The sequence below is a fragment of the Mus caroli genome, chromosome 7 (assembly GCF_900094665.2).
Source record: "Mus caroli chromosome 7, CAROLI_EIJ_v1.1, whole genome shotgun sequence".
Classification (NCBI taxonomy): domain Eukaryota; kingdom Metazoa; phylum Chordata; class Mammalia; order Rodentia; family Muridae; genus Mus; species Mus caroli.
The window spans coordinates 143,978,542-143,989,276 of record NC_034576.1 but is presented as its reverse complement, the minus strand read 5'-3'; the positions used below and the strand labels follow the sequence as shown (position 1 = coordinate 143,989,276).

The 10,735-nt window shown below is 52.5% G+C and overlaps 1 protein-coding gene across 1 annotated transcript in view; it reads right to left on the bottom strand.

Annotated features, from left to right (window-relative positions):
• Positions 1-2,418: 2,418 nt before the first annotated feature.
• The window catches only part of Muc5ac (mucin 5AC, oligomeric mucus/gel-forming), a 27,748-nt gene continuing 19,431 nt past the window's right edge, over positions 2,419-10,735 (bottom strand). Inside the window, exons 32-50 of the mRNA XM_021167100.1 lie at positions 10,479-10,734; positions 10,072-10,265; positions 9,427-9,601; positions 8,816-9,066; positions 8,540-8,723; positions 8,080-8,281; positions 7,368-7,546; positions 6,711-6,801; positions 6,483-6,583; positions 6,313-6,344; positions 5,650-5,812; positions 5,207-5,311; positions 4,961-4,998; positions 4,313-4,435; positions 4,135-4,233; positions 3,643-3,762; positions 3,387-3,444; positions 3,177-3,285; positions 2,419-2,701 (exon numbers count right to left, since the gene is read on the bottom strand). Coding sequence (XP_021022759.1) covers positions 2,419-2,701; positions 3,177-3,285; positions 3,387-3,444; positions 3,643-3,762; positions 4,135-4,233; positions 4,313-4,435; positions 4,961-4,998; positions 5,207-5,311; positions 5,650-5,812; positions 6,313-6,344; positions 6,483-6,583; positions 6,711-6,801; positions 7,368-7,546; positions 8,080-8,281; positions 8,540-8,723; positions 8,816-9,066; positions 9,427-9,601; positions 10,072-10,265; positions 10,479-10,734 — 2,763 coding nt within the window. The remainder of the gene's footprint in view (positions 2,702-3,176; positions 3,286-3,386; positions 3,445-3,642; positions 3,763-4,134; positions 4,234-4,312; positions 4,436-4,960; positions 4,999-5,206; positions 5,312-5,649; positions 5,813-6,312; positions 6,345-6,482; positions 6,584-6,710; positions 6,802-7,367; positions 7,547-8,079; positions 8,282-8,539; positions 8,724-8,815; positions 9,067-9,426; positions 9,602-10,071; positions 10,266-10,478; position 10,735) is intronic.

The following is a 10,735-nucleotide window of genomic DNA, read 5'->3' as shown; positions in this document are numbered from 1 at the left end:
GGAAGGCAACCGTTCCCACCCTGGAGCATGAGATCCGGTTGCCTCCTGCCAGCACACCTGCCATGGTTCTGGGCAGTAATGACGAGGAGGGAGGACCTCAATCTCTGGGTACTCCAAGAGCCAGGGGATTAGTGACCACTGCACCACCCCACTGAGAGGAAGAGGCGGCTCTCTGGGATACCTGATCCTCTCCAGGGGCAATGACACTGATTAGGGACTGGCGGCCACTGGTCAGTGGGGTAAGCAGGCAGCAGAGCAGGACCTGCAGAGACAGCCAGCCTCAGGGGTCACGGGATATGCTTCTTGCCTGCACGAAAGGTCACAGTGTCTCAACCAGGAAGTGTTCCTCTCAGCACTGGTCATGGGTAGGAATCAAGCCCAAAGCAGGCCATACCATTGGAAGTAAACAGCCCCAGCAAGCAGGGCAGCTGTAGGGCTAGGGAGGGTGTTGGGAACCCTTAATATTATGCTGATAGGACTTGTCTGCCTGAAACCCAATGCCAGGCAGATTGTGAGACCTGACATTGGGACAAAACCTTTTGTGAATTGGGGCCTGATAGGGACTAGAGATATCTCTGATTTCCTAAACGTGGAGATTACATTCAGGCAGGATGGACCTGAAGGTATCTTGGCAATCAGACTAGGCCTTGACTGGAAGGGCTGGCAGACAGGTAGAAGGACTGTAGTTCTCCAGCTGAGCCCAGAGCTTGCCTGTCCAGTGGGCATGCCTGGGCAGAATAGGAGGGCTGTCCTTACACGTTCCCTTAGACTCTGGGAACTTCTGTCCCTTCTGTGGCTTCAGTTCTCCTTCGTGCTGTCCTCAAGGGACAGTATACCCAAGAGCAAGAGCCCAGATCCATAACACTACAGAGGTGCAGAACTGGACTTGCTCCACTTTATGGTGGCTTTGAGGAACACAACTGAACACCAGAAAGCTGGTTTCCCAATTGTCCAAGAAGGGTTGCAACCTCCTGGCATCCCAGACTAGACCCAGCTGAGCCTGGTTCTTATATCTGAGGCAGCGTGACACAGAAGCACTGGACACCGAATCCCTGGAGGCTGAGCTTGGACACATGAGTCCGGGTTCCTGTGTAAGTCATGCTTGCTACCAGCGTGCTGCCTTGCTGGGTAAGACAGAGACCTACGTGAGAACTGTCTTTCTCCCCTCACCTGACCACTCTACCCACTCCACGCATGTCCAGTGACCACAGGTCTGAGGTTCCCACCCCCCTGAGTCCCAGTGTGCCCCCAGGGATCCAACAAGGTCTAACTGTTTATCTCCTGTCCTTTCAAGTTATAGCTCCAGCTTCCTAGCAAATGTCTAAGTCCAAAAGGCTGACATCTCAGCCTCTGCTCCTAGTGTCCGCTCTAGGAATATTTACCCTGCTGCCCTCCATGTGTCTGCTCTTGATGAGGTCTGGAGCAGCTGAGCACTAGAGGATGGAACGGGCATGATCCTATCCTGCCCGTGGGAGATCCAAACTTGCATGGCTCAGCCTGGTCACCACTAGGTCCCCCTCATCCATTCATGCACTGATAAACTTAACCATTCACCCACTCATTTAATCAACCACTTGGCTCTCCGTGCCTTCTTCTACTCGCACATTAATCCACTCCTTCATTCATTCATTCATTCACTGGCTCACACACTCATTCACCTGTTCATTCATTCACTAATTCACCCACTTATTCATTCATTCATTCATTCATTCATTCATTCATTCACATGCCCACTCAGCCACTCGCTTCCCCATTTATTCACTCATTTTCCCACTCATTCGGTCACGTACTCATTCATTAATTCACTTGCTCATGCATTCTTTCTCTCATTGTTTCCTCCCAGGATGCTTCTGACCCTGAGCATTATTCAGGCTCTCATTAGCTTCTGTGTAGTGACTGTCACTTATGGGGAAATATTCTCTCTAGGAAACAGAGGCAGAGGACTCCCCAGTAGCCTTCACTGGGCTTCCAGGCCCCTAGTGAACAGCCTGACATATAAGCTTCCTGGAGTGCAGTTCAGTTCCTATATCTATAGACATGATTGTTTGTCTTAAGAAAACAAAACACACACACAGAGAATCCATAAATGCTCTTGAGTATATTTATAAAACATATTGGTCATTTCCTTAGGTTGGGGGGGGGTCATAGGTGCAGGTCTGAGGTGAAAGTGAGGCCAAGCAGATGTCACCTGCATCCAAGTGACTGTCATTCATAGGATCCTTGGGTGATCATGAAGTTCTTTCAAAAGGAGCCCGCGACCACCATGTCTCCACCTAATCAGTGGAGAGGGGCCTCTCCTACCTCCAAGACCATCTGGGGTCGATGTCCCTCTTGAAGAGGAAGCGGCAGGTAGGTAGAATTCAAGCCACTTGCTGGCCTCGGGAGGACCTTTTGGTTGGGACAGCAGCGGTATTCAGTTTACTGGAAAGGCCCAAGCATGTCCTCGCTGACCCTGAATGCCGACTGCTGGCCATGTTCCTCACTTTCCTTGGACTTGAACTCTTGTTCTGAGGACTCTTCATGGCTTGTGTCCTCTAAAGCATGGCACTGCTGGCCCAGGCAGCCACACTTCTCAACCTGGGTGTAGCTGAAGGTCCGACTGGAGCCGTCATCGCAGCGCAGAGTCACATTCCTCTGAGAGGTTTGCAGCTCCTGGCAACACTCACATGTGTGCTCTACCTTGTTGGCCTCCAGGGAGTACCTGTGGGTAGATCTGTTCAGCACCCAGCCTTGCTGGGAGCTGCCTGAGCATGCCACAGGTTCTGTGTCCAGCTGGCACGGTGCCGAGCTCCTGAGGTCCTTGTCACCCTTGTTCAAGACCCTATCAGCTCATTTGCCAATTGCCCTGGGGCGACTGTTACTGCTACAGCTGCCCTTGGCCACCAGGTGTCCTAAGTCCACAGTTGGATGCCCAGCAGGTCCCTGCTGAGTACCTTGGATGTGATACTTCCACAAACAGATACTGCTTTAAAAGGAGTCAGTACCGCCCAAGGAGCTTGGAACCCTGTGGATGCTACCTTGGAATTCATGAGTTATCAGTAACAGTCTAGAAGCTCTGAACCCTCTTTCTCACCCTCCTGGTTCTGCCTATCTACCCTGTATCCCACCCCCCACCCCATCCCTGCTGTCAACTTCGTCTCTGAATACTCCCTGGGCTCTCTGGGGCCCATACATACATGGAGGTGCTGTCTCCGCAGTTGCCTTGGCAGTAGGAGATGCTCACTGGGCCCTCAGAGCTGCAGTTTTGCTGACGGATGATCTGCTGTCTTTGGTATACCGTACATTCTGGGAGGACAGGAAAGGAGGCAGAAGGTAATTGTCTAATCAATAACTTCCTGGGTGCCCCAGGCTGGGATCAACTCCTTCTTTGTCAGATCCCCACTTACTCTGCTGGCGTAAGGGACAGTCATAGCAGCATCCGTCTTCTCTCAGCTGAGCCTGGCCCTGTGCCAACAATGGGCCATTGTGAATGTCAGGGGCAATGAAGCATTAAGAAATGGAGGAATGAGACATGAGGCCAAAGGCAAACAAGAGTAGGAAGCCCTTCCACTAGTGAGGAATGCCTGCTGGTCGTGCAGCCCTCCCCATCATCCCAGGGAGGGAGCTGCCCCCTTGGCTGGAGCGGGGAAGCCCAAACTTTACCTGCGGACAGTTGATCTTGGGACACTCTGTCTTCATTGTCACGACTATGGGTACATCTTGGAATTTCTCACACTTATGAGTCACACACGGGTTCCCAGGTTCTGCCCATAACTCACCAGGCTGCAAGGAGGCCCAGGCTGCATAATGAGTGCCTATCCTCTGTCTCCTTAAAGCCTATTAGCTTCCAGGGAGACACTGGCACAGGCCAGGTGTATGTCTGCGAGATACGGCTTCCCAAGAGCCCCCAAGGTTCTAGGACCCTTTCTACTCAGCCTGGAATCCCCAGGACCCCACCTGATGACCCCTGAGCCTCCATAATTTAGGCCACTCAGGATCTAGTACCCCCAGAGCCCTGATGATTCTGTTCACAGATGCTGTCCATTTCATGTTCTATACCTAGGCCGGGGACTTTGAGTAGTTTGGTGAGCGGTGTGACTTTGCCCTAATCAATCCCCCTTCCTAAGGTCACCTAGCATGGTCCCAGCTACTCGCCTGGTAGAAGTAGGTAGAATTGCTGTTGTATTTAAAAGGGCAGGTCTTCGGTATACACTTGCCACAGCACTGCCCTGGCATGGCCTGGTACTCAGAGCCCTGCAGGGAGAATGGTGTGCTGCCTGAGTTCGGGCCATTGGCACAGGCTGACAAGAGCAGAAATGGGGCCAGTGCTCACCTTAGGACACTGGGTGTTACAGATCTCAGTCTTACAGTTGACCATAAAGACATCGGAAAGGGGATTGCTGGAAACCTCACACAGGCATCTCTCACATAGGCTGGAGTAGACCATGTCACCAGGCTGGAAAGAGTCCCGGCTGGGCATTAGTGGGCTCAGGCTCAAAAGAGACCTTACCTATACTTTGGCCAGTTATCCTGGCTGCCCACCAGGCTGACCCATTCCCTTGGTGTTACTTTATTGTGAAGAGACAGTGATTCAGGTGCTGTCACAGGACAGAACCTATCACTCTGTCTCTATGTCAGGAGACCCAGGATACCACATACTTGGGTAATGGCATGGAAAAGTCAAGCTGGGGTATTGAGGTGCTGGCGTGCCCAGTATGATTTCAGGGAGCAGAGAGCTTGTAGAATCCTGATGATCCCAGGTAGGTATTGGCAGCTTCTAGGGTACTAGGGCCAACTTTAACTGCACTGCTCTGAGCTATGTCCACAGAAGCTTGGGTCATTGGTCTGGGCAGGTTCTAGAGAGGCTCAAGCTCTCCTTGGCTTCTCAGATGTCCACCTGAGCTCCAAAGGGCTGGTGGGGAACCCCAAGTGGGAACTCAGTCCCTGTAGGCTCTAAGGCCTGAACACCAGTGATTCCTACCTGGTAGAGAGTCCCATTGACTTCACAGCCCTTCTGACCTGTGCAAAAGACATACAGGCTGTAGCCTAGGCCTTGCATGGCACAGCCTGGCTTCTGCACCAGTAAGTTCTGCTGCTAGATACTGGTCCACAGCAGGCTTCCTTCCCACCAAGGGCAACCACTCATCTCCAACCATCCATAGCTTCATCATTCCCAGGGGAATTCCAGACCCCAGTGTGGCTTGGTGCAAAGGTTAGGGGCACTTACTGCTGCAGTTCTGGCTCGGGCAGCAAGCTCCCTCCTCATATGTGACTATCAGGCTAGAATTCTTCGGGCAGTGCAGAGGCGGAGGGCAGTGGCTGGAGTTGCAGGCTGTGGGTAGAGAGCTGTCAGGGGCTGGGTTTCCTCTATATATGCTTCTCTTCTGCTCTAAGTGCCCATCCCCCACACCACAGGATGCCATGGCAGCCCAGAACCCCAGGAGCAGGCTCTTCAGGCTGAGCAGAGGAGTCTCTACCACACAAAATTAAAGAACACCTGCTAGGAGATTGTCAGACCTGGACACAGGTCCCTCAGGCAATGTGCAGAGCCTGGGAGAGCATGGCTTCTCCTCCCTGACTCCTGAGACCATATATGCAGAGCTGACTACTGACTTGGTGCACCTCAAGACAGTCCTACCCTCGGGTATGGGGACAGTAGCAAAAGCTCACCACAGCTGAACTGGGGACAACACTGGCCAGCCTCCAGGGCTACAGGCACTGGCACAAAGCCAGGCTCTGGACAGGTGGGCTGAGGACAGGCCTTCTTTTGGCAGGTTAGCGTGGCTTCCTTACAGATGCAGTCCTGGCAGTCGATGCTAATGGTGTGACCCGGCTGTGGAGGAAAGATATATGAATCTGACCTGTGCGTGAGATGCTCATCCCTGGGGCAGCTGTAGCCAAGGCTCATGTTCAGGCCCCACATGTGCTGAGGTGCTGTGTAGCAAGCCTGGAGAGAGGGCTTCAGAAGTGCAAGGCCTGAGGCACTACAGGCCAAGCATGGGGGCCAGGAGCTGAGGCGGGAAAGGGGCTTCGTTTCGTGAGCAACCCTTCCCTACAACTCATCACATATCTCTTCAGGGAATAAGGAGTTCCAGGAAAGAACAGGGCTGACCAGTCCTCATGAGACACCCAGCAGCTCCAGAACACAGGCAAGGCAGGCTCCAGGGAAGAAGGCCTTCCTGGATCCTGTTGGGGACACCAGACTCTCCCTGCCTTCATCTGGTCTTTGGCACATTAAGGGAGACACCCCAATCCCAGCCCTACACTGCCTTTGTTTTCAGGATCCCCCTCCAGCCTTTCTGGTCCCCAGAGACCATTACCATTTATACCTACCTCCACAGGTTCCCCACGAGGCCCCAGACACCCTGTAGAGAGGAATTCTGTCATTTTAGGTGGCCACAGGGATAGGGCAGGAATAGAACCCATTGGTCACCATAGTGAGCTCTGGGGTCAAGCCACATCCTGCCCCTCCAAACCCACACTCCATGCCCTTGGGGACGTACATTGGCAGGAAGGCACGCAGATTGAGTCATTGGTACTGAAAAGTGTCGTGCTGTCTGGACAGAAGCAGCCCTCTGTCTTGGGACCAGCCTCTTGAAGGGTCCTGTGAAAAACAGAGAATTGGTGGGTCCTTCACCCCCAGGTAAGAAAGAGCCCATCCTCGGAGAGCCAAATGGCAGAATTGGGTGCCCAGGGTTTGTCAGTCCTGAGAGTACAGTGCTGACACTTACAGGCTTGGGCTGATGCCATCATCCCTGTAGCAGTAGTGAGGGTTGGATGGGCCACAAGGCTGGTATACTTGGTTATCAGGGCACGTGAATGCTGTGTGGAGAGAGAGAGCCACACCTGAGAAGCCATTTCAAGGCCCCACTTCTGGGCTCCTCTAAGCCCCAGCCATTGCTGAGTACTGACACCCCCTCAGAAGCCTTCAGTGGCTATCGCTAACCTCGAATTCCTCTAAGTCAGCGGTTCTCAGCCTTCCTAACGATATGGCCTTTAACATAGTTCCTCATGTTGTGGTGACCCGCAACCATAAAATTATTCCTCTGCTACTTCGTAACTAAACTTTTGCTACTCTTTTGAATCATGATGTAAATATCTAATATTCAGGATATCTGATATGTGACCCCTTGACCCACAGATTGAGAACAACTTGTCTAGGTCCTTAGTGCTATTGTTTGTCTAAGACAGACAACACCTCAAGCCCTAAGTCCAAAGACACCTTAACTTGACAAACCCCCTTTTTCACAAGCCCAAAACTTGGAGCCTTTCCTTCCAGGGAAGACCGGTCCTAAGTCTGGCTGTCCTTCTCCTTACCCAGGCTATCTGCCCAGTGACCCTAAATGCTCGCGACAGAGGACAGGAAAGTAAGCTGGCTGGGCACTCACAGCAGGTGTTGTTGGTTTGGCTTCTCCAGGGGATGCACACGCCTTGGGCTGCACAGAGTGATGCATAGAGCTCTAGGCCTGAGCATACGACCTCCAGGTCCAGCATGTGGCAGTAGTCAAATAAGCAGCCTTCATAGAACTGCAGCGGGGGGATGACATCATGGCAGAGCTTGAAGGTACTGTGAGTGGGCAGAGACAACCATGGTGGTGTGTACATCCATTCTAGTCAACTTGCCACCCAGAGGGCAGCTTCCAGATCTGTGATATCCCCTTAGAGGTGAGGTCTTGGGCAATGACTCAGCACCTATGAGGCTGTCTCCCAAGGGCATCCCACCTCTGTGTGTGCCAGAAAAGGTATCAGCCAGAGTATTGCTTCCTGCAATGCCTCTCTTCCCTCATGCTCCCTCATTCTGAAACCCATACCTCTCCCCTCAGGCTCCCTCATTCTGAACCCCTGGGTTTTGCCCATGTGCAGGCAGTAACTGATGCCCATACCACTGAGAGGGGCCAGTGGAAGACTTCAGAGATTAGCCAACCCAGCCACAGTCAGCCCTACAATAGCATTCCAGCAACAACTGTCTGACTCAATCCATAGAGACAGTGCCCAGAGCCTGGAACAAGGCAGGTCTCATTTTTCTTAGGAGCCTTTTAAGGACCCACTAGCTTTTGGCAGATGGGGCCAGGAAGGCTACCCCACTTCCTGGAGTCTTACTTGCTTAGGATGAGCTCACAGAGTGGCGATGGTGGGCACGGAGTAGGTGAAGGCCTGGGTACCACTGAAGTTGGAGTTGGTGAAGGCCCTTGGCAGGAAGGCTGGTTGGGCACCTTCCAGTGGAGAGACATCTCAGAACAAGAGGAGGCTATGGAACCCCCAGGCAGGCGGCACTCATCCTTTTTGTCATTGGTGCAAGTGCCTGCAGATGAGACAAGGGTCAGCCAGCTGGGCAGCAGACCTGTGCCCAGTGGACTCCTGTTGAAGAGCAGAACTGACATCTTGTCTTGCTTCCTTTCCTGTGCATCTGGCTTTCCCAGAAGTCAGTTCGGTTCCCGGTGTACAGGGAAGCCGCCAGGGAACATCAGATGTGAAGCACAATTGTGCACAGTCTGAAATCTCTCTAGGCCCATGGGGAGGTTGACTTCAACACCCGAACAATATCCAGAGTGGAGCTTACCGCACTGGCCCTCTGTGTTGTTGGCAAACAAGTTGAAAGGCACCTCGACAGAGAAGATGAGACCCGAAAACATGACCCGGACACCAATCTCTTGGATGGTAACATACATCTTGATACCCACATGGGAGGTGACAATGCCATTCTGCTGGAAGCCAGGACTGACTACTTTGTTGTTGAAGATGATCTGGATACACACAGCAGGAGGAAGTTTAGGATTAGGGTCCCTATCCCAGACCAAGCCTGCCACAACCCCTCCACACACAAGGGCATGTCTACCTGGTTGGTCATGACCCCTCTAACTGGCCTGCGGGTCAGCACCACACGGTCCTGGTGGTACTCCACAATGATGGACTGTGGGCAGGAGACGCTGTCTCCCACGTCACAGTAGTAGTTGTCAATGAGCACACGGAAGTATCCAAACACGGGCACGATCTGCTGCACCAGCACGTATGTGCAGTTATCCAGGAAAGTGTAGTAGGCGCCATCAAATGTGATGTAGTGGGGATCACCCCACCCGCTGCAAACACCTGTGGGCACCAGGTAGCTTTTAGCAGGGCCTCTATACCACCTATGGAGTAGCTTTCATCCAGCTGGTCCAACCCCTCCCCTGTTGCCTCCAAATCAGAATCTTCTGAAACTATTGTACCCTTCTGACACACATAGGTGGTTCCTTCAGACTCTGGCCTGGCAGGTCCTTCATAAGCCGCTGAGATTCTAAGACCCAGAGGACCCTTCTCTCCTCCCACTGGGCTCCATGGTTCTGGGGCTCTGTCCTCTCTACTTGGCATCCCTATCCTTGCCTTCACAATGGAAAGTGTTTCCTGATGTCCACTACATTCTCTCCTCCTCTGTCATGCTGCCCCCTGTTGAACCTTAATTCCACTCACATTGGCACTGGTAGTGCTGGCAGCAACCATCCTGGTCATCCACCTTCAGAGGTGGATAACCATTGGCACAAGATGGTTCCTTCAGCTCTGGGCACTGGCGTGGGCTCAAGGAGATGACATTGTTGCCCTCACAGGTGGCTTGGGAACAATTCGGCATGGGCCAGGTCTCTCCTCTCTGCAGAAACAAAGCCAACTGTGGGCCCGAGTGCTGGGCCATAGGACCACTCTTCAGTTCTCGGGGTTCTATATCCCCATTCCAGCTCATAGCCTCACCTCACCCCTGCTAATACATTGAACTGGTTATACTCATGATGTGGAACTGTCTCCTCCCACCTCCACTGTATGTCACACCTTTGCATGTGCCACTACATCCATGGAGAGTACCAACCCTCTGACACCGTCACTCTCATTGGGGGAAGTTTTAAGCTCCAGCACCAACACCCCACTATGTGACAAGAACATCCATATCCTCAAAGCATAGACCAGCCCTATAAAGCCATAAAAGAACTCAGCTCAAAGCTCACCCTGTGTCAACTAGTGACAATTGGTGATCTTCACGAGGACTGAAGCTAAGGTCTAATTGCAAAGACACCAAGGTTTCCACAGTGGCCACGAGTCTCCAGAGAGGATGGGAGATAGACTTACCAGTCTTGGAGGAAACACATTGCACCGATCCCGCTCAGTGACAGGTGGCGTGGTCGATGTAGATAGAGTTGTCGCAGGAGGTGGCATGGTGGAGGGGCAGTCTTGACTAACCCTCTTGACCACCTGACAATCCTGGCTACACATCGCATAGTAACAGTGGCCATCAAGGTCTGTCTGGTTGTAGATGATGGATCCTGCAAGACCAAGAGGTATGTAGAAGTTAGGAAGGCAATGGGAGAAAAGTCTGCTTCCAAGGCAGAAGGCCTCAAGGCATCTACTTAATGAAAGGATAAGACTAGAAATGTTTGAAGGCAATTGTGGCACCGTCTGCCAAAACTAAGGATAGTCACAGAAGAAAATGAGGAACCAGGGAACCTTAGAATTCTGCATAAAAATATCTTACTTACCCAAGGGGTATAGCTGGCCTGACACGCTGCAGAAGCAGGGAGTGGTAGAGTGAACCCTATGGCTGGTCGACAAGGACGGGGACACAGATGATGGTGACACAACTGCAGATGAGGGCTTATGGGATAATGTCACAGGAGAAGTCTGATCAGTCCTGAGGCAGTCTTCAGGAATGTGACAGCACAGCAGTCGCACCTCATAGTTGAGGCACATCCCAGAGTCGCCCCCCTGGTCCCTGTTGTTGCACACCAGGCCCACA